Raw genomic sequence first — 22,015 nt, 5'->3', positions numbered from 1 at the left:
GGAACAAGGAATTGGAAAGTTTCTTTCATCTGCTATCAATCCATGTGTATTTCCAGATGTAGAAGTGTAATTAGTATTGGATCGAATGGAGGGATTATTAGGACCATTACTTCCGGAGTTTCTCTGAAGTTTGCCAAAGTCTTTCGAAGTTCCTTTAATCAGCGAAGGACATTTAATATTTGAAGAATTATCCTGTAATTCAAATGGGCCATGTCTTCGCGATTTCTCTAAGCAATTACTGCAATTATAATGCCCATTCATCTTTATTTCTTTGCAAGTGCAAGATTGTTTGTAACGACGAGAATGGTATGACCCAGATTGGCAAGATATGTTGGAGTTACATTCAAAACTTTCTGGGATGGAGAGGCTCTCCAAGCAAAGACGGCATGGCGACTCCATTCTCTCAAGATCTTCCTTCTTCTTACGAGGCATTGGTGTTTATATTTTCACGAAACCATTTTTTAATTTTGATATATGAAAATTTTACCGATTTTCTTCCATTATTTACAATTTTTGAAAAAGCTGGTTGTGAATTTCTACTATTTTGATTGTCCTAAACGTCATATAAAATAGTTTTGACGCCGTCTGGCGTAGAAAGACAGCTTCGTTTTTATATAGAATGCGCGGAAGTGGCAACAGTCCTGAACATATTTGTAAATAAATAAGATAGAACTTTGATCTAAATGCTAGCACATACGACTAGAAAATTTATATATTTGTATATTACACTTATGATGTTCAAAATGTTAAGAACCTCCTTGGTGCAATGGCAGGCGATATGCCAGCAGCGCTTGTCAATGTAAAAATAAAAAAAAAATAGAATAGAAAATGACTGATTACCCCTTTTATCTTAGATACTATAAATATTGACTGAACTTGCCAACTGACTAATATTAACTAGTGTAGGTAAACCAAAATCCTGCTCCTGGTCTTCCTTAACACTAATCCTGATCCCAGCGTTGCTTAATACTGGTGAGTGCTACTACCAATCTCCTATATTAGGATATGGGGTAATATCAAACTTCAAAATGTCGAAGTTTCAAATTTATAAACTAAAAGGTGAAAATTGGATATATTGGAAGTATCGCATGTCAGCACTATTAACCCATTCAATACGGAGAGCGCGCCAGGGCGCTCTCCAATGTTATACGTTGTGACGGCAAGCGCCTCGAGGCGCTCTCCCCGCCCTTACCCAATGACGGCGAGCGCTCCGAGGCGCTCGGTTTCCTTTAGTTTCAAACGTGCTTTAGACCGTTCCAGTCACTTGTGGAAGCCCGTTATTTACTGGCAGTCACTCCTAACAATTAACTAAGCCATATACGTAGAAAAAGTTGTGCCGTCAGTGACGGCCGTTTATGAAAAACTAAGCCGTATACTGCATAGGGATCTCAATATGGCCGCCGTATTGAATGGGTTAAGGGGAATAAACTACCAATTTTCTATATTATTATTTAGATATAGAATGAGATCTGTCCTAAGTCTAACTAGCCAGTAACAGAAAGGTGACCATAATTCCATCTAGCGTGTAGGTTGGTATACTACAAAGACTAAAAATTTCTCCTATGTGTAATGACAGGTGGTATAGACAGATGGCATTGAGCGTTATGGTGATCAGAGTTTCTGACCAGAGGCTCTTCTTTCTATCGGTGAAAATGGAATGGTAACCCTGTCCACGCTATCGGTATACACCGGCGGGGCACCAGTGAGAAATGATAGGTGGGGATGAAGCAGGTCAATTAGCCCATCGTGACGAATTCAACAAGAATAGTTCACGATGATTTCCAGGGGGAACTACGTGGAGGTGGACCTAATAGGGTATATTGCTAGCAATGGGGCTGTCAAACTCCATTGCTAACAATCCCTTTCCCCGGGGTAGCGCATTGAGCGTTGTGGTTTTGTTTTTTTTACAACACAGGGGGCAAACGAGCATGCGGCTCACCTGATTGTAAGTGACTACCGCCGCCCATGGTCACCCACAACACCAACGGTATTGCAGGTGTGCTGCCGGCCTTTTAAAAAGGAATATGCTCTTTTCTTAAAGGTTATGTTGTCGTATCGATTCGGAAATACTGCAGCTGGAAGTTGATTCCAAAGAGTGGTTGTGCGTGGGAGAAAGTGCCTTGAAAAACGCACGGTGGAGGACCGCCATTCGTCCAGATGGTTGGGATAAAATTTTAGTTTATAGCGGGTTGTACGATAGTGAAAATCAGCAGCAGGTATCGATCCGAACAATTCTTCAGAGCACTCCCCATGATAAATTCGGTAGAAGATGCACAGAGATACAACATGTGGTGAATGTAACCAGAGGGTGAATTAAATAGGAGCGTTTTATATGAGCTTAAAATGAGAGGGAAGGGCTCTGGTAAAATATTATAAAATTTATTTTTCTTTAAAAACAGGGGTTCCTAAATTTTTAAAATGACGGAACGCTCAACAAATACCTTTCATTCCATGGAACCTCATATTAAAGATTACAAATCAAAAACACTGTAATTTAAATAAGAACAGAAGCTTTTATTAGAAATATTTTAAAAGTACAACACTTTATAGTTTCCTTTAATTTTTAATGTGAAGAATGAAAATGTTTCACTGTGTAAATAATTTCGCGGAACCCTGGTTACTTTTTACGGAACCCCTAGTTTCCGCGGAACACTCTTTAGGAATTGCTGCCTTAGAACATTAACGACAATTAAAAATCACCATTTTATTATCCATTTATTTAACAGAAAAATAAAAACAATATACATATTATTTTTGCGGGTTCTTCTTAACAGATAACAGCATCCAAACCCAGCAGTACAGTCATAAAAAAATTGACGATTTAAAAGAGCTTGTAAACGAGTCTTTTTGAATAAATATTATTTCTGTTCTATTCTATAAATTTACGTATATTAATATTTTTTTTTTATTGTTATTTATTTATTTTATTTATTAATTAATGCCACCCGTTATTGCTATATTTTTTTTACATTGTTATTTTTTTTTGTATAATTACATATTTTTATATAACCGTATCATTCTTTAAGAGTTATATTTCATTAATTTATAAATATTTCTATTTAAAATCTTAAGGATTAAGTCACATATTAAGGACAAGGTGGAGGTTTCCAGCAATGAAAATTGATAATTTTATCTTTGTGAAGAATTGATTCATGAAAACTGAAATCTTTGTAGATTTTAAACTATTACACTGTTTTGTTTTCAAATTCGGAATATAACAGAAAAGAAAAAAATATATAGTTCAATAACTAAATAAGAGATTTGACGTTTTTATGAATAAATTTCCAATTACATTCTCCCGAAATAATAGTAAAGAAAATATTCCGCTGGAATGGCAACACCGTCACCTATAAACGTGCGCTTCCTGAACTTTCAGTCGATATTTTCACCAAAGCTTTATATCACGTTTTGTAGTGTCGGCCTAATTGTCGACTTTTTATACTATTACTCATTTATTAAAGTCGATTATAAATAATATACATAACACAATACAAATTTTGTTTAAATTTAGTGTAATTTTTTTTTTATTATTAAATGTAATTATCGCGTTAGGGAACACTGTAAAAGTAAGTTTTATTTGATTATTTATCAGTGCGACATTTATCGATTGTTAACATAAAAGGTCTTATTAGTATTCAGGGTAAGTAGATATATAAATGTATACTCATGTTTCTTTGACTAATTAAATATTAAAGCAATTCGACTGCATGTACCAAGTGCGTAGCTAAGTACTTGTACTAAGTATAAAAAAAAATATATGACAACAATATTAAAAAATAATAACATTACATAATTTTTTTTTATGCAACTTAAAACGGCAAGCAAGCTGACAGCCCACCTGATGGAAAGTGGTCACCGTCGCCTATAGACATGAGCAGTACCGTGGACGTAACAGAGTATACTGTTTCGCACATGATACCCCCCATGCGTTGCCATTCTTGATGACTGAGATGTTATTCCTCTGTACTCTGTAAATTCACTACCATATCCTACCCTTTAAACTGAAACACAGCCATGCAAACACAACTGCTTCACGGTATAAACACGAATAGGACATAGGTGTCCAAGCAAACTTTTGTACAAAGTCTCCCTCTGGTATACATAGTATTCATAGTCTGGTTTAAATACATTTATAGTTACATCAATTGCTTTCCTTAAATATCTATATTTTCAAATGATGTTCCACCTTACATATTATTTACATGGCGGACTTAATGCTAAAAGCATTCTCTCCCAGTCAACCATAGGCAAGTGTCAGAATACTCGAATTTTAATTCTTATTTATTATAACTGTCACTTCCCCGTTTTGTTTTTGGCAAAATACCCGAATATCGGGGTGAACGACACTAAAAAAGACAAAAAAATCTAAGGTTTATTTTTTTTTATAACTGTCAGTGTTGTCTATAAAATAGTAGGGTTTTTTTTTTTTTTTTTTAATATTTCCGGCTACAAAATCACGTGCACAGTTATATATTTATGTATTTTTAAATGAATCCTAAAAGCAGAATATTCATAAAATATTATGTTATTTTTGTGAATATGTTATGCAAATACCGTAATTTATTTTAAAAGTACATATGTTTTTAATATATTTAATGTGGGGGGAAAAGGGATTGTTAGTAATGGAGACTGAGAATCCCATTGCTAGCAATATACCCAACCAGGTCGACCTCCTCGCGGTTCCCCCTGGAAACTATCATGGTTAATTCCTGTTGAATGCATCATGATGTGCTAACTGGCCTGTTTTCATTCTCATCTATCACCCTTCACTGGTGCTCCGCCAACGTATTCCGTTAGCGCAGGCGGAGTTACCATAGCATTTTCACCCATCAAAAAAAAATATATTTAATGTCAACAAACGTCATTTAGAGAGTATTCCTGTGATGATATAAATAAAACTTGTTACCTCTTCATTCTTATCAGCCTTTAACTGTCCACTGCTGAACATAGGTCTTCCCCTTTGGGGGTTGTACCAGTAGTTGCCACGATTGGCAAGCGAAATGTCGCAGTTAGGAAATGTTTTAAGAGGGACGCTGCTACCCATCCCTCGCCCACTCTTTTTTTTTATATACAACTTAGAATGGCAAACAAGCTGACGGCTCACCTAATGGAAAGTGGTAACCATCGCCTATACACATGAGCAGTAGCATGGACACAACAGAGTATACTGTTTCGCCCATGATACCCCCCATGCGTTGCCATTCCTGAGGACTCGGGTGTTATTCCTCTGTACCCTGTAAATTCACGCCATATCGCACCCTTCAAACCGAAACGCAGCCATGCAAACACAACTGCTTCACGGTAGAAACACGAATGGGACAGAGGTTCCCAAGCAATCGACTTTTGTACAAAGTCTCGCTCTGGTATATCTCTTAGTCGGCTCTTACGATACCCACGGGAAAGGAAGGGGTGGACTATTCTATGCCGGGACCACACGAAACTTCATTGAAACTATGTAAATAGACTACAATGTAGCTACCGTGCCTGCCTGCTTGTTTGCGGTGTGGCCCCAGCGTAAAATATTTTCGGCATAAATTATTTCTTATGCCAAACAAAAACAATTTTAAGATAAACAAAAGTTTGATTCTGTTATAGAGAAAAGATATTTTTAATCTGTGCCGTTGAAAAACGCGGGAAAACGTAAACAACCGTGTCCGTTGCCAAGGTAAACGATGAACTTTATTGATATACAAAAAAAAAAAATTAAAAGTTATTCCAAATACACAAATACAAGGGGGGAAAGGGATTGTTAGTAATGGAGACTGAGAATCCCATTGCTAGCAATATACCCAACCAGGACGACCTGCTCGCGGTTCCCCCTGGAAACTATCATGGTTAATTCCTGATGAATTCATCATGATGGGCTAACTGGTCTGTTTTCATTCTCATCTATGACGCTTTACTGGTGCTCCGCCAGCGTATCCCGTTAGCGCAGGCGGGGTTACCATACCATTTTCACCCATCAAAAAAAAAAAATACACAAATACATATAATATATACTTGATATCAGCCATTACTTATTCTTTACGTAGTACTGACAACCTCCAACTCATAATTCCTATTCATTCTTCTTCTATCTATTTCAAATCCTTTTCCGTGCAAGCAGTTCGTTTGTGGAACTCACTCCCTACCTCTATACGATGCGCTCAATCGTTGCCCATTTTTAAAAACTTAGTTAAATCCCACTACCTATCCTTATAATCATTTAGTCCTACGTATTTCCAGTTTTATGTGTGTTAGTGTGGTATATTTGTATGTATTTATGCGTATATATGTATGTATATGTGTATGTACGTATATATATTTATATATGTATGTGTATGTATATATATGTATAATTTGGATGAATGTGTTTATTTATGTATGTGTATATGACTATGCTGTCACAGATATTATTTTTTACAGATCTATTTCTTTTTTAACGCGCCACCTACCTGTTTATGCTTTAATTCCTTCTACCCAAAGGTTGTCTGGAAGAGATTGCTTAGCAATAAGACCGCCTTTTGTACTACACTATACGTATTGAAAGTTGTTCAACAAATCCTGTTATGTTGGTGCAATAAAGTGTTAAATAAATAAATAAAATACTGTCCACTGCTAAACATAGGTCTTCTCCTTTGGGGGTTTTGCTAGTAGTTATCACGCTTGGCAGGCGAGTCAGCAACCGCAGTTAGGCTTTGGTGATGTTTTAAGAGGGACGCTGCTATCCAATCCTCGATCGTTAAGTTACATGTATCGCCCCATACGACATCCACGGGAAAAGAAGGTTTTTATAAAGCGTTAAAATGACATGGTAACCCCGCCTGCGCTATCGGTATACGCTGGCGGAGCACCAGTGAGAGATGATAGGTGACGATGAAAGGTCAGTGAGCTCATCGTGACGAATTCACGATAGTTTCCAGAGGGAATCGCGTGGAGGTCGACCTGATAGGGTGTATTGATAATAATGGGGAAATTAAAGCCCGTTTCTAACAATCCCTTTCCCCCCGGAAAGGAGGGGTTGGCCCATTCTGTGTCTGGACCACACGGTATACTTACTGATTTTTTTTTAATGGTTGTAAATGGAATGGTAACCCCGCATGCTTTTGCGCTAAAAATATATGCTGGCGATGTACCAATGAGGGATGAAGAGGAATGATAGGTGAGGGTGAAAATTTATTTATTTATATACATATTTTTGGTGAGTTTTGCAGTTTTTACCAATGCTTTCATTAAAAATTAAAAAATTTAACATTGTAATAATACAATATTGAAATAATATTATAATAATAATAAAAATCTAATTATGTTATATCAAATAAATATTAAAAATGCAAAATGTATGTAGAATGTGTTAAAAAAAAACACAAACCCAATGGCCGTTCTTATTTAAAAATTAAACATTGTTTTTTGATTTTATTCAATCTGTAACTATATACTTTTAGATAAAAAAAAAAATCCAACCAGTTTATAACTGACGGAGTTATAAGGTAACAAACATAATAAAAAGTACAACTGTCTCGAGAACCTCGTTTTTGAAGTTGATTAAAAAATCCAAACAAAATGTATCTACGCCGTTCTTACAGTTTTTATTTTATTCATGCCCCTATCAATAAATTAATGTGGGCGGGAAGGAATTGTTAGTAATGGAGAGGTTAGTCCCCATTGCTATTAATATAGCCTATCAGATCGACCTCCACGCGGTTCCCCCTGAGAAATATCGTGACTTTATCGTTGAATTCGTCACGATGGAAAAACAGCTAATTGGCCTGTTTTTTCATTCTCACATATCATCCCTCATTGGCGCCCCGCCAGTGTATACCAATAGAGCAGGCGGGGTTACCATTCCATTATCATCCATTAAAAAAAATGTGTATACAATGTATAATAACAATGTCATAGACATCGCAGTATTCTGTACTTAAGTACACGTGGGTACATCCTTAATCTATGCTAAGCATTAATATATATTCTGTGACCGTATTGCTCCTTTTGAGGACTGTTTGAAAAAGGAACAATGCTCGTAACAAACAGATATCAAAGTACTTATTCTAAGATTACAAATAGACTCGCGTGTATACTTTTAAAACTACAATTTTCCCGCTATTTCGTGCACGTGTATCTCAGAAGTAGGAAAATCATTTAAATTGATCAATTCCAGATGGCGTATATAGATAAAATATATACAATGTTTTAAAGCAATATAAGTGTGATAAAAGAATCTAGTTTAGTGCATTAGTTTTTGCGTGATGCCAACATAAAAATACGGACAAATAAAATTTGTAAAAAATATAAATTTTAACTTCTATTGGTCTTATTAAGATTTTTTTTTCTTAAAATCTCCCACGTACAGACACCGTCTAGTTACAATTTTATTATATTTGTAATCTAATATCCTTTATTTATATTTTAGTACAAGTCCATATCTCTCAGTTTTTAAATGTCTTTCGAAATAAATAGAAGGATCTCGAATTTTCGATTCGTTTGTTTTTTCTGTGGCGATTTTTGCAATAATTCTGTGTAAACGTTGCAAAGAATTGTTTGTTACGAAATTATATATTTGTAGACGCACTATTACGTGTTGTGAATTAAAGTATTTTCAATCTAATGTGTCTATTGTGTCTACAGAACATCTAATCAGTCATCAGTGTGTTTTATGTCTATTTAAAGTTGGTATTTCTTATGGGGCAAAATATCTACATATACATATCTACTTTTTGTGAGTGTATTAGTTATGTATGTTATTATGTATGTATGTGATGATTATTTTTTTACCGACTTCAAAGAGAATAAGGTTTCTTATTCATTTTTTTGTTTGTTACTTCATAACTCCATCAGTTGGGAACCGATTTAAATTTTTTTTTTATCTGAAAGGATATACTTACATAAGACGATAAATAACGGATTGTTAGTAATGGGGATTAGTAGTCCCATTTCTAACAAAATACCCTGTCAGGTCGACCTCCTCGTGGTTCCCCCTGGAAGCCATCGTGATTGATTTATCGTTAGATTCGTCACGGTGGGCTAACTGGCCTGCTTCACTGGGGGGAAAGGGATTGTTAGTAATGGGGTCTAATGACCTCCACGTGGTTCCCCCTGGAAACCATCGCGAACAATTCTTGTTGAATTCGTCACGATGGGTTAACTGACCTGCCTTTTCATCCTCACCTATCATCTCTCACTGGTGCCTGGCCAATGTATACCGATAGCGCAGGCGGGGTTATCATTCCATTATAATCCATAAAAAAAGACAAGCGTGAGCGTATGCGTTTGGGCGTGCGTGCGTCCCTGCGCGGACGTGCGTGAACATGCGTGTTTAAGATTTTTTTTGATGGGTGAAAATGGTATCCTGCGCTAACGGGATACGCTGGCGGAGCACCAGTGAAGGGTGATCGATGAGAATGAAAACAGGCCAGTTAGCCCATCATGATGAATTCATCAGGAATTAACCATGATAGTTTCCAGGGAGAACCGCGAGGAGATCGACCTGGTTGGGAATATTGCTAGCAATTGGATTCTCAGTCTCCATTACTAACAATCCCTTTGCCCCCGCGTGTTTAAGATTTAATCTGTTCTTTTCGAGCAATAAAATGTACTTTTTATAAAAAAAATCTTATTTTTTTTTTATTTCAGTAACTCGCGACCAATAATGTACAAGATTACAAGCCGATGGAGTACTGCTCACGTCACATTTATTGTTTTCCTCTCCTGGATTGGTATAGGTAAGTAAATGTATATACCGTTATATAGTAAATGTATATTTTTTTTTGGTATAGGTAAGTGAATGTATATACCGTAGTTTGTTTCAAGCAGATATTAATGCAAAAGTGGCCAAGTTGCTTCTTTATTAATGAACTAACGGCCCGTCCCAGCTTCGCACGGGTGGACATTTTTACAACATTTAAAAAAGTGATTATTGTGACATAACGATAATAGTTGGACATATAGTGTCGCGAAGTTTGTAGTTATTGATATTTTCTTCAATATTGTAGAACATACTTTTGTTCTATCGCCAATAGTTTCCGCAGCGCACGCGACCAAAGATATTTTATAGCATATTTTTACACCTTGAGTTACGTTACTAAAGTTTTAGTAAGGATCCCCAATGTTTTCTAGCAATAATTATATATACATATATATTTATATCATGACGCTTGGTCACGGGACTCTCTCGCAAGATGCGCGCGCAGGTTGCGCAGGCGCTTTGTGATTTTTTTTTTATTTTATTTTATTGGCACATAAAACAGATCACAACCATAAAAAACTTAAATAATAGTTACATTTGTGATTCGGCTAGGTTATAATCCAATTACATTGTGTGCACAGCTTGAGTAATACATTAAAAGCAAACACGTAATATAAAAAGAAAAAACTTAAAATGTTATATAAATGTATAAAAGATAAAACTATATATATAAAAAAAAAAAACATATTTTCAATCGTATTCTACAAAATAGATAACAAGTTCATCCTAAATATCAAATATTTTGTAGCGAATATGTCGATGGATTTGCGGTCGAGCAGTAAGTCGTTATAATGACGACGCATCCTTACCACAGGATTGTAATAAAAGGTGTTATTTTTGTAGACTTGATTATTGGCTGCGCGCGCATCCCGCGCACGGGCAGCGACTAGAGAGAGTGTTTTTTGGCTTAGACGATTCAAAAATGTATTTGTTTTATTGTAAAATAATTATTCTATTTTAATTATTGATTAAATATATTTACAAAATGAACCCCACAATCAGTCTTACAAGTTCAAACCGATACCGCAATACCGATAGCGCAAGGGTTATCATTCCATCTTCACCCATTAAAAAATACCAGATCCACCTCCACGGTTCTCCCTAAAAACCATGGTGATTATTTCTTTTTTTTTTTATACAACTTAGAATGGCAAATAAGCTGACGGCCCACGTGATGGAAAGTGGTAACCGTAGCCTATAGACATGAGCAGCACCATGGACATAACAGAGTATACTATTTCGTCCATGAGACCCTCCATGCGTTGCCATTCCTGAGGACTCAGGTGTTATTCCTCTGTACCCGGTAAATTCACGCCATGATTAATTCTTGTTGAATTAATCACGATGAGCTAACTGATCGAGACGTAGGCATATTTACCAATCCATTTTCACTCATCAATCTTTTAAGAGTATTTATTCCACTGACCGTGTGATCCCGGCATAGAATAGGCCACCCCGTTCCTCTGGGTGTCGTAAAAGGCAACTAAGGCAGACTGAGGGATGGGCAGCAGCGTACCTCTTAAAACATCTTTAAAGCCTAACTGCGGTTACTAATCTACCTGCCAAGCGTGGCAACTATGGGCCAAACCTCCCAAGGGGAAGGCTTACGTTCAGCAGTGGAGTTAAAGGCTGATATGGTAATGATGATGACTCCATCACCACATGGAGAAGTAACTTATATTTATGTTTCCAGCACACAGCATCGATTGCTTCAAGTGTGTATCAATGAATGGCAAGTTCCCGGCTTGCGATGACCCATTCCACAACAACCATTCTTTACAAATGCTGGAGTCACCGTGCATGGGGGGGAGGAAGGGCCGCGACGGCCTGTTCCCCGCCACGTCTTGTATCAAGATCGCGGGTGTCTTTGGTAATATATAGACTAGAATCAAAATATAATTTAATTAGATTTAATGGAATTTAATTAGATTTAATGGATTTGAATGACATTTAATGGAATTTAACGATGATAGAATGGAATTTAATAACATTTAATGATGGAGTTGCGTGTTACTAAATGGGAATTAATTAAATACAAATTAATTTCATTAAATTGAATGAAATTTAAAGGGTTTTGAGTGAAATGTAATCGAATGGAATTTATTGGAATTGTGTAATAGGGAACTGAAGAAAATTAACTGGAATTGGAATACAGTCCTTCCTAATACTGAATGTATTGAAAAATACTTGTAACAATAACTCGTTAGTTAATGACTGAGCGGAATTTAGACGTTTTCTTTTTTTATTTAATACTAGCGGCCCGTCCCGGCGTCGCACGGGTGGACATTTTTAACATTTCCCTTCACTGCTCTGCTCATATTGAGCGCAGCGTGATGAAAAGTATACTATAAACTGCCCAGGAGTATGAAGAATAATTGTATCAAGTTTCGTTAAAATCCGTCGAGTAGTTTTTGTTTCTATAACGAACATACAGACAGATAGACAAAAATTTTACTGATTGCATTTTTGGCATCAGTATCGATCACTAATCACCCGCTGATAGTTATTTTGGAAATATATTTCATGTACAGAATTGACCTCTCTACAGATTTATTATAAGTATAGATAATAAATACCATTGCTGTAAAAGCCCATCGGGGTTTATCTAAAAAAATACACTTTCAGAGTGGTTCTAAAGAAATTTTAGCATAATCAATTCAGTGATTGGCTTCTAACTTACAATAACTGACTGTATAATCCGAGGTTGATATAAAATTAAAAATGTCGACCTTTCAATATAATTTTTTGTATATTTTAACCTTTTCCACTCCAAGCCTTTTTTTTATTCCACCAGCTCCACGCTAAAATTGCGTTTTTTTTTTTAACTTTTAGGGGTTTTTTTCGTATTTTGTAAATAAAGTTGATTTTTTCTTATATGACAAACTTTATTTTATGAGTAATTACAGGATACTATATTATAATTCTTAATTCTAATCTTTATAATCCCTTTTGGTATGGCACAAAATCAATGTCGAGTGACACTCGACATTGGAGTGGAGAGGGTTAATGCCATATTTGACAAGACAATTTTTTTTTTTTATGAATGAAATTGGTATGGTAACCCCGCCTGCGCTAACGGGATACGCTGGCGGAGCACCAGTGAAGGGTGATAGATGAGAATGAAAACAGACCAGTTAGCCCATCATGATGAATTCATTAGGAATTAACCATGATAGTTTCCAGGGGGAACCGCGGGGAGGTCGATCTGGTTGGGTATATTGCTAGCAATATTTTTTTATTTCTACGTCACGTACGTCGTCGATTAAAAAGACACAGTATCCAAGGACTGGTAGAAAGATTTACAGACAGAGACTGAGAGGTGGTTAATGGATTGGTCTCATAATATATATATATTAACAAGATTTAAACCTGACATGCAAACAGCACATTGGATTATTGTTCTTTAAAGGAACAGATTGCCAATTAGCAGTTTAGAAAAAAAAAAAAAAATATTTCTCCGTCACAGCAAAGACATACCACAGATTAGAGAAACAATATTAAATTACATACATACATATCTGTCACGCCTGTCTCCCATTAGGGTAGGCAGAAACAATGGAACGCCAAATGCTTCGATTCAAACAAACCTCTTTCGCTTCCTCCACATTCATCAATCTTTTCATACACGCTCGCCGGTTACGGGTACTTTTAATTTGGCCCTTCTTCAGCACGTCGCCTATTTGGTCGACATACGTCCGTCTAGGGCGGCCCCTACCGACATCTCCAATATTAAATTATAGAATTGAATTGTAAAACAATTAATTTTATCAAATTGTCCATAATATGTTGCGTACTTAGATTACATTGTTAGTGTGTCTTTATACAAATATTTTGACAAAAATAGATTAACTTTTTTATATATTTAAGTTTGTTAAGAGAAACGGGTTAATAATAAAAATGCTTAATATTGTAGTTCTCTTTTATTGCGACTTCTTTGGTAGGAAAACAAAGACCAATAAATACAGAATTCTAAAAACATAAGAACAATAGAAATATAAAAATATGACGGACGGAATATGATAGCCAGTTATATAAAAGGCGTATTGTGATGGCCAGTAATACGCCACATTTGCGTATAGACATAAAATATATTTTCGTTTTAAATCATTGAAAATGGCCGCCGTTTTAATTAATATTCTATGTAATACAAAAATCTCGTGTCATCGCACACCTCCGAAACGTCTCGATCAAATTTTATACATTTTTTATGTATATTTTTTTAAATATATGAATAAATCGTAATGTATATTTCATATTAATTTGTGAGTAATACGTACATATGTATATTTATATTATAAAAGAAAAAAAGTAGTTGACAATTCAAATTTAAAAAATCGATCAGAAAAAGCGCGGTTTTTTTTTTATTTAAAGAAAAAAATTTTTGTTGTTGTTTCAAAATTCGTCTAATTCAAAATTGGACTGGCGAAGAGCATAGCCTATACAGCCTAGTCATTAATTCAAAAAAATAGCCAAACGTCAAATTAGCTGACAACATTTTGACACTTTATTGGTATTTGATGCTCTATCTATACAGTTTAAGGTTATTAATAAAGCTTCAATCATTTATTCATATTTTTTTTTTAATCCAACCAGATGACACAGGAGAGAGGATAACCGTACGTGGTTGTGGACTAGACTCGGGCACTGCCACCACGGATACAGAAATTATCAGAATGTCCCACTGTGGTCGCTTCTACTATAATGACAGGTGAAAATATACACATAAAATTATTCACTATCCTATATATTTCAAAAAAAAAAAAAAAAAATATATATATATATATATATATATATATATATATATATATATATATATATATATATATATATATATATATATATATATATATATATATATATATATATATATATATATATATATATATACTTTAATAGTAAACTACCATTTAAACTTTTATTCATATATACCAACATTTTTACACTTTAATATTTTTTTCGTAAAATATTTGGTTATACACAAATCGTTTTGTTTATATATATAGAATAGACCACCTCTTCCTCTCTCGTGGGTGTGACAAAAAGCGACTAAGAGAACTTAATGCTTTAGAAATAGGTACAAAAGTCTAGCTTGGGTACTTCTGTCCCATTCGTGTTTCAACCGTAAAGCAGTTCTGTTTGCATGGCTGTATTTCGGTTTAAAGGACATGATGGAGGATATGACAGTGAATTTACAGGGTACAGAGGAATAACACCTGAGTCCTCAGGAATGGCAACGCATGGGAGGTATCATGAGAGAAATAATATACTCTGTTATGTCCACGGTACTGCTCATGTCTATAGGCGACGGTTACCACTTTCCATCAGGTGGACCGTCAGCTTGTTTGTTATATGAAAAAGTCAAGTGTTATTTAATTCATTATAATTGTTACTTCATTTTCTCGCACTGTATAACTATGTTAAAGTGAATGCTGTGAATACCTTTAATAGGCGTGTGCATTAATATTGTATTATATTTAATGTTTGTTATATGTGTTATAATGCAATATGCTGTTGGTGTTCCTTTAAATAAATAAATAAATAATATAAATATTTCGCTAGGTACGTCCACGGTTGCCTGCAGAGCTGCAACGACGCGGACGCTTGCAACACGGCCGTCGAAGCGTCACCACACACATCTTGTCTATTATTGGTATCCGCCATTTTGTATCACGTGACATCGCTCAAGAGCTAACAAACAAATTGAGCGTTTGTAGAAAAATATTAATGAAATGCAGACAGGAGTATGCACTAGTTTGTAAAAATTTCGGCATGTTTATTTGTTCACTAGCTTTTACCCGCGACTTCGTTCGCGTGACCGGGATTTGTTATATCTCATATGCGGATATGTTGTATATATATGCAATAATTCTGCAAATATGGTTATAATACTTCACTTCATATTCATACATAATAATAAAAGCCGCTCGCCAATTTAGAAATTTTACATCGAATTATGTTTAATTGTTTATTAATAATTAATAAATCAAAAGGGGGGTAAAGAAGTTCTTTCAGGGTCGGCAACGCGCGTTCATAGGCTACGGTAACCGCTTACCATCAAGCGGGCTGTATGCTTATTTGCTACCTCAGTGGTAAAAAAAAATACAAAATATTAAATAAAAAAAATCACAAGTCTCGATCCTAGCGCCATCTAGTATTTGCTTGTCTAATTTTGTTTAGTGAACAACAATACATAAGAATTAAAATGAAGTAGGTATAAAACATTTCGTATTCATTCCTTGAAATTGTTTATATTTATTTATCTAAAACAAATATGGCGGTGCGATAATTCAGAACGCCCTATTCGTAAATAGTTATTACAGTCTATGTTATATAAACGTAACACACACTAAGAGAAGATGGACAAAATTTTATCAAATTTATAATTTCATTTATTTATTTATAGCAAGGCAACAGATTACAAATTAATACATTAATAAAATTAATATTGAATAACATTTAAACCTGATTTATCGGTATGAGCAATAATTTAATTTAATTTGCCGATTGAGGATGTTTAAAACATTTTTTTTTTATTACTGGTTATTAATAAAATACCATTAAACTTATAGAGTGTATTAAAAAAATATTACATATGAAACTGACCACGGTTCAACCACTTTAACACGAGCGGTAACAGATAAAAAATTGTTCACTTTCACATTCGAAAAATAACGCTAGTGCATTCTCAAGTCTGCGAAACGGCGAAATGTCCATTAAATTATAATATATTAAAGCTAATAAGTATGTCTAATTATAGTGTAATCTATCACAATAGTTCATTGGCGTATTTGAGGTTATATCCAGGTAATGCCTGGCTCTTTATAAAAAGCACGTAATGGCGTCGATTCTTTGCCGCCATTTTTATAACCCTATCTCTAAAATTAAAATTTCAATTTGATATTACCGCGAAATATTTATTGTAAGGATCAATATAAACTAATTTTTTAACAGATTTTGTCAAATCAACCTTTTTTTAAAAATAAAAAATTAATAAAAACTAAATGTTCAAATTTAACACAAGTCCAATTCTTTTGTTACGATTCTAATGTTTTTTCTGTTCACTTCTACAATAAACATCGTCCTTTACCATCATTTTCTTTATGTTTTTTATTCCAATATTCCTTAATTAAGAAATAATAAGACTTAGATGACCTCCTCGCGGTTCTCCCTGGAAACTATCATGGTTAATTCCTGATGAATTCATCATGATGGGCTAACTGGCCTGTTTTCATTCTCATCTATCGCCCTTCACTGGTGCTCCGCCAGCGTATCCCGTTAGCGCAGGCGGGGTTACCATACCATTTTCATCCAAAAAAAAAATAAGACTTAGATAGTGTAAATGACGGATTTAATACCATATGGCGTTATCTACCAATCGAACGTAGACAGGAATAACAGAAAATATATTTGAATGTGTAACTTAATGAGCAAAAACATTGGAAAACATAAACAATATTAAATTAAATTATCGAATTTAAATATTGGGTCAAGAGATAGGTTTAGAAAATTGGCGCCTCAGAATCGACCCCAATGTACTCTCAGACAAGTGTCTTTACGAAGCTTCGTTCGTACCATGGGATGAGCACTAGACCATTCTGTGATGGGTACGAAGTGAAAAATACGCTTATGCAATAGATACACATTTTTGAATGCATTTTTTAGGATAAAAAGAAAATTGTTATCGATTTGTATGCAAGTTCCATACTTACCTAATTCTCATTAAAAAGGAATTATTTATGTTACTACAGGCACTGAAAAGCAATATTTAAAAAAAACCTATATGAACAAATATCATTTATAACTAGTAAAAAGATTCTTACCGTTCGTTTTTCATACCCTGTCTCGTTTTCTACTTGTTAGTGGCATAATTGGCGACACTAGTCCTTTGCTAATATTAAAAAAAAAATTTGAATAACCGAATAACGCTAGATGGCGTTAACTACAGAAGATAAGTGCAACACGGCAAAAAGACAAAATTCAGTTTAAAAACTATTTAACGACAATGCGATTTTTTAACAGAATATCATATTTTTTTTTACCTAAATATTGAAAAAAAATCTTGTGTGTATTATTAAGGTCAATAATTTAAAAAGTTTTTGTTCAAAAGCCATTCCCATAATATGTACAGCCGAAAATATGTCCTCCTTTCTTTAAAAACAGTATGCGAATGAATGTTTCAATACGAAAATACTATCGAATTTTTAATACAGAGTATATATACTTGCATATTAATCGAAAATCTCAATTAATAATTATTATAACAAATATAATTTAAAGCCTAACACACCTATCGAATCTGTTAATTGTAATTAATTTGCAATATTAACATTCTAAGATAAGGCCTAAGTTCAAAAGACGACTGCTGGTAACTGATACTCTTTTTCTACGCTGTTTAATAATTTAGTACATTTTTCAAGGAATGATATATATATAGGTTATTTAATATCATGATATGACCACGGAAAAAGTAATAGGAAAAAGATAAAGCATTGAAATAGATTTACGGAGACTAAGTCTTGCGTTTATAAATATTATGCACAGTTCGCGCCAACTTGCACAAAATCATAGATAAAGAATCTGGCCAGTGCTATTGTTATTCACTTATCTATGTAAACAACACAAGTGACTAATTAATTGCTGTTAATAGCGTTTATAGCTTTAGCATGAAATGTGGCAACACTGCAATTATCTGTCAATTTTCAAAAACAATGTAATAATTTTTTATGTTTCTTATTGATTATTTAAAAACTGCTTGTAAAACGTTAATCAAGCTACAGTACACTGGAGGGTTTGTCAGAAATCAAAAATTTATTCCGGGTTCTTAGAAATGACTTAATAAAGTGGACTACCAATCCTATTGCTACACCCTGTCAGGTCGGCTTCCTCGTGGTTCCCCTTGGAAACCATCGTGATTGATTTATTGTTAGATTAATCACGGTGGGGTAACTGACCTGCTTCATTCTCACCTATCATCCCTCACTGGTATCCCGTCAATGTATACCGATAGCGGAAGCAGAGTTACCATTCCATTACGTCCATTAAAAAAAAAAACAATTTGAAAATTATTCAATTGTTTTTGTAAATTGACAGGTAATTGCGTCATTGCCATACATTGTTATGAACGCTCTCAAATAGTCGTTTGCTGTATTGTTACATAAATAAAGTAATTCCTTTATTCATAAAAACTAAAACCTACTACAAACCTATTTTCTCTATTGCTTTGTCACTTTTCTCAAATTAAGAATTTAGAGGTTAAAAGAAAAAAAAAACAAAGCAGTTCAATAGCTGAAATAGGTTTATGAATAAGAATTTAGGACATTTTTATGAATAAAGGGTTAAGAAAACGATTTGTTCCGTGGTAACAATAAGTATACATATTGTCAAAAGGCGATTTAAAACTTAATATTTTTAAACCTACCTACTATGGTAGCTTTACAATAAAAGAAAAATGGTATTAAAATTAATAAATTTATTTCATGTATTCTCCATAGGGGTGGGTAATATGTAGTGAATACTATATATTGTAGTTACAATATCTATATATCATCAACGTTTTCATCACCGAGGTTTTCCCGAGAGACTACAGCATGGGGTTCTTCAAAAGGGGGGTAAAGAGGTTTCTTCAGGGTCGGCAACGTGCGCGTAATACCTCTGGTATTGCAGGCGTTCATAGGCTACGGTAACCGCTTACCATCAGGTGGGCCGTATGCTTGTTTGCCACCTCAGTGGTATAAAAAAAAAACGTATCAGCCGTTAATTGTTCACTGAACATAGGTTTCCCTCATAAGAGGAGTTTTACTGCGCTTGACAGTTGCGTTGGCAACCGCAGTTATGCTTTGGTGACGTTTTAAGAGAGACGCTGCTGTCTGTACCTTAACATTTAAGTTTCCTTAGTCGCATCTAACACTCACGGGAAAGAAATAGGTAGTCTATTTTATGCTGGGACTATACGGTAAAATCTATATATCAGTCCTGAATATCGTTTATCCAATATATAGTATTTAAATTAAGAACCTGATAGATATTAATGTATCTGACTGAAATGTATCTGAAATGGCTTATGACCTTTTTTCGTCATCATTGTATACGGGTACCCAATATATAGATATGAGAGCAGTGCCGATATTATCTATTTCTCCAGGAAGGAGATGAATCCTTATTGCTGTGACTGATGTCGGTAACGTCACGTTATCTATATATTCAGTTCCTCTGGATACTGATGGCGGCAAAGAAGGTCATATATTAATCTTCTTCGGGTTCATCATTTTGATATTATATATTGGTTAACCGTTATTTAATATACCTTTTATTGAACCGATATATAAATATTGTAACTGTAATATATAGATATTGTCAAATATTATCCACTCTACATTATTTAAGTGAAGGACAATAAAAAATACCGTGAGAATTTGATATCCCTCATCTATGTCCTTAATAGATGACTGAACACTACTGTTTCCTACAATTTTCAAAATTTCTTTCGCTTGGCTGTGATATTGTTTATTTCTAAGATGTATTTATAATACAGTAAACAGTTTACTACCTATGTTGTGTTTACTTTGTATAATATTTTATTTACTATAATATTGTCTATGATCATAAATGGCTGTTATTAGCGGCACTGCATGGATAATTAATTTCTATAATGTCTATGGTATTGTTCATTTCGTTATTTTTAACTTACAATGTCAAAATGGCGGGAACGGTGAATATTTAGTTTAAATTGAAGAACTGTATTTTGAGTATACGATGGAATATGCGATGGAACAATACATAACTGTTTGTTATGATTGTGGTGTGTTTTAAATATTACTTCTAAAAAAAAATATTCGAGATACGAACCTATTCTATATGACGATGACAGCAATGGTTATAAAAATGGCGACCGATTGTCATTATATAAAAGAAGAAAAAACTTACAATAAATTTCAAGTGCAGATACGAGTAAAATACCTATCATATTTTCAACCAACAAATCGACGTCAATGGAGGTTCTCATTTCAGTTGTATTTTTTTTTTTTTATGTTTGTTACCTCATAACTTCGTCATTAATAAATCGATTTTGAAAATTCCTTTTTATTTTAAAGTATATATTTACAGATTGGTCCTTTAAAAATGTATCAAAACCTTTTTAGTAGTTTAGTTTTTATATCGAATTAACTGCTAAAACTGAAGTCGGTTTTCTTTTGTGCAAAGTTTGCAGGATTCCCAGCTATGAATAAGAAATAAATAAGAATATCTGATATGTTTGTGTCTATATTTTTGTTTCGCGGTAAACAAGTACTATTTACGATATGAACAATATCATAGATAATGAAGTCAATGTTGACTTGCCTCTTTGATCACTTCATGGCTTAATCTAGCACGAATTAGTAACTTAACTATTGTATGTAGGTATGATATAGACACTTTTTTTAGCATTTTCTAAATTTGTATTAATTAATAACGGTATTTTTATTACGTGTTTTTTGTTCAATCACTATTGAATATTTACCATAATGATTGAACAAAAAAAAATTGACACGTAACCATTATATGGCACAGTTTAGCTTTTTAACAGAATGAAATTAGAGCATGTATAGACGCTTTTATACTTATCTACGTCAATTTGTAGGAATTTATACATGCAATACTATGCCGAGAAAAGAAAAAAAGGGAGGCTTCATTTTGTTACGTGCATATAGCTTTATTATAAAACTATTTGTAGGTATATTTATATTTTTTATAATAAATTAGGTAATAATTTATTATAAAAATCTGTGCCTCAAAAAATATTTTGATTTACATTCCAACGTTTTGAATTCAAAATTGGCCACAAAGATGTTCTGTTAATTTGATTTTTATGTTTTCATGATTTGTATATCTTCAATTTGGGTCCAAACTCGATGTTCTAATTGTAATAATTGAATTAAACGCCTTCAATACAAAATCATAACGGACATTTGATTTTCATTAATTTAAAACTATACGTTTATATTATATAAGTGCAATTAACATTATTTTTTACTGTAACTGTTAACACTATTAGTTTCAAGAAATATACAGTCATTTAAATACAATTGCGTTTTATTTATTGTATATAATATATAATGGTGAACAGTTTAACACGAGAGATTTAAGACTATGCGTCACTATATTATTAGTATATTCTGTGATATTCATAATGCTGTATTGTCTAATGTATCTATCACATTTTGTTCCAGTAAGAGTAGCCCTTTTACTTTATGGTTTTTATTGATAATTTTGTAAATAAATCTCTTATTAAAGATAAGCTCGCCTTTGTACATT

At 33.8% G+C, this 22,015-nt stretch overlaps 1 protein-coding gene across 3 annotated transcripts in view; it reads left to right on the top strand.

Moving 5' to 3' along the window:
* The first annotated feature begins 3,363 nt into the window (after nucleotides 1-3,363).
* LOC113510152 (uncharacterized) overlaps nucleotides 3,364-22,015 on the top strand; it is a 70,008-nt gene continuing 51,356 nt past the window's right edge. The window contains exons 1-5 of one of the 3 annotated variants that reach the window (XR_008253278.1): nucleotides 3,364-3,640; nucleotides 9,613-9,701; nucleotides 11,418-11,594; nucleotides 14,318-14,432; nucleotides 15,284-15,726. Coding sequence is in view for 2 of the 3 variants with exons in the window: in XM_052898864.1 (XP_052754824.1) it covers nucleotides 9,629-9,701; nucleotides 11,418-11,594; nucleotides 14,318-14,432; nucleotides 15,284-15,416 (498 nt within the window). In the remaining variant the exon portion in view is untranslated. Of the gene's footprint in view, nucleotides 3,641-9,612; nucleotides 9,702-11,417; nucleotides 11,595-14,317; nucleotides 14,433-15,283; nucleotides 21,454-22,015 lie in introns of those variants that run through there. The other 2 variants (XM_052898864.1, XM_052898858.1) reach the window with 2 other exon arrangements.

This window comes from Galleria mellonella, unplaced genomic scaffold, assembly GCF_026898425.1.
Source record: "Galleria mellonella isolate WM207_F2 unplaced genomic scaffold, CSIRO_AGI_GalMel_v1 utg121, whole genome shotgun sequence".
NCBI classification, from domain to species: domain Eukaryota; kingdom Metazoa; phylum Arthropoda; class Insecta; order Lepidoptera; family Pyralidae; genus Galleria; species Galleria mellonella.
The sequence above is the reverse complement of the archived record's forward strand: the minus strand, read 5'-3'. Positions and strand labels throughout refer to the sequence as shown.